Source organism: Orycteropus afer, unplaced genomic scaffold (assembly GCF_000298275.1).
Source record: "Orycteropus afer afer isolate SDZICR_OR568_19922 unplaced genomic scaffold, OryAfe1.0 scaffold01156, whole genome shotgun sequence".
Taxonomy (NCBI): Eukaryota; Metazoa; Chordata; class Mammalia; order Tubulidentata; family Orycteropodidae; genus Orycteropus; species Orycteropus afer.
In genome coordinates this window covers 186,890-188,879 of record NW_006922743.1, presented here as the reverse complement: position 1 = coordinate 188,879, position 1,990 = coordinate 186,890, and the positions used below count along the sequence as shown (strand labels likewise).

The 1,990-nt window shown below is 33.6% G+C and overlaps 1 protein-coding gene across 1 annotated transcript; it reads right to left on the bottom strand.

Moving 5' to 3' along the window:
* Positions 1 to 809: 809 nt before the first annotated feature.
* Positions 810 to 1,742, bottom strand: LOC103212916 (olfactory receptor 14I1-like). The gene has a single exon (XM_007958837.1). The coding sequence runs from the start codon at positions 1,740 to 1,742 to the stop codon at positions 810 to 812; it is 933 nt and encodes a 310-aa protein (XP_007957028.1).
* Between the last annotated feature and the right edge of the window lie 248 nt (positions 1,743 to 1,990).

Sequence of the window (1,990 nt, the reverse complement as noted above, 5' to 3'; positions counted from 1 at the left end):
ATAGATTGTGTGTTTATAAATACATAAATACAAGTATAGTGAAATAAAGAATCATAACTCAAATGTAAAATGAAATAAACATGATGAAAATATAAAATTATATTGAAAAAAGCACTTTTAAATAAATAAAGAATAATTTAGTTCAAAAAGAATATCATCCTTAAGCATTTCACTTAAAAATATGGGACCAAAAGGACAATAACTAAAGAAGAGAAGAGCTATTTAGGGGGAGGGAGTCTAAATTAATGGAGGTGACACAAATAGGCTATATTTAATAAGGATGTCAAAGTAAAGAATGTAACTAATGCCTCTGACAGTATGTGTAGAAATACTTAAATGAGAACATACTTTGTCATGTACATTGTCATCAAAGCTTAAAAAAAAAAAAAAAACTCTTTGGACATTTTCTTTTATATATACTGTTAGATAAGCATGCATTTTCATCAAGGTTTTGCCAAACAATCAGAATATACATGAGAAAATGATTTATCTCTTTAGGTTTTTCTTCACTTAAAAGAAATTGTGATTAGTAAGACAACTCAATATATCCTATATTTAAGAGTTAATTTGAATATTCATCATTTCAACATTAAAAAGGAATATTTGACATTCAAATAGAATGGGTAAGGAAATAATAATTCATTATATTCAAGGAAAAGTTTTTCAAATAATTATCTGCTGCTTATTGAGACATCCTCCCTTCTTTTCCAAAATGATGAAAAGTTTAAAATTTCACCTACATGTACATTTTTGTAGTTGTAACATATAATTATTTAAATATTACTTGGAGTAAAAAAAAAAGGATCTCTCTAGAGGGCCTTTGAAGATTTATTATACATTCTGCTGAGAGCACGCTTGATCTCCCTGTTCCTCAAGCTAAAGATGATAGGGTTTATGAAGGGGGGCACCATGGAGTAGAACATAGCAGTGAGAAGGCTTTGAATAGTAGATGCATGTGAGATGGGCTCCAAACAAGCAAATAACCCAGAGAATATGAACAATATAGCAGTAGCTATCTGGGGGGAGCACGTAGATAAAGCTTTGTTTTGTGCTTCTACAGATCGCATCTGATGCACAGTAGAGAATATGTTAACATATGAGATGAATAAGATGATGAAGAAAAATAAGACAAAGCAAACACTTACCACAAGGACTACTGTCTCAGAAAATTGCACAGACTGGGATGAGATGCTTAGTACTTCAGGAATAGCACAAAAAAACTGGTGAATGACATTGGATTTTGTGAATGGAAGTCTGAATATGGTGCCTGTGTGAGCTGCAGAATAGACCATCCCACTGGCCCACAAGGCCCCTGCGATCTGTGTGCAAAAACGTGGTGTGAGGATGAGCTGATAATGCAGAGGGCGGCAAATGGCAACATAACGGTCATAGGACATGAGTGCAAGGAAAAACAACTCTGTGGATCCAAATAAGAGAAACAGAAAAGATTGAGTAATACATTCTTTAAGAGAGATCAGCATACTGTCCATTAGAGAATTCACAATTGCTTTAGGAACAGTTACTGAGATATAACAAAAATCTATGAGGGTTAAGTTGCCTATAAAGAAGTACATTGGGAGGTGAAGGTGTGGGTCTGTCACAATGACCAAAAAGGTTAGAAGATTCCCAGCCAAGGCTCCCAGATAAATTACAAGGAATAGCAGACCTTGCAAGACTTGAAGCTCCCGTGAGCCTGCGTTAACCAGGAGGAAGAATTCTGTGATGGATGTAAGGTTGTCCATGTCTGCCAGTATACTTCAGTTCTGCTGAAGCCAAAGGATAAAGATAAGAAAATACTACAAACAAAATGGAGGACAAATTACCTTCATATGAAATAACTGTGATATTTGATATGCTGCATTTAAAGATTCACATTTCATATATCATTATTATGTGATGCATATATTTTTATATATAAAATGAAATGAAAGAATGAGAATATAGGACTAAAAATGTCAATGTCAATAAATGCAGTCAGTATACCTTGCAC

Excerpts from the sequence above, each read along its gene's own strand:
- LOC103212916 (XM_007958837.1), bottom strand. The coding sequence starts at position 1,742 with ATGGACAACCTTACATCCATCACAGAATTCTTCCTCCTGGTTAACGCA.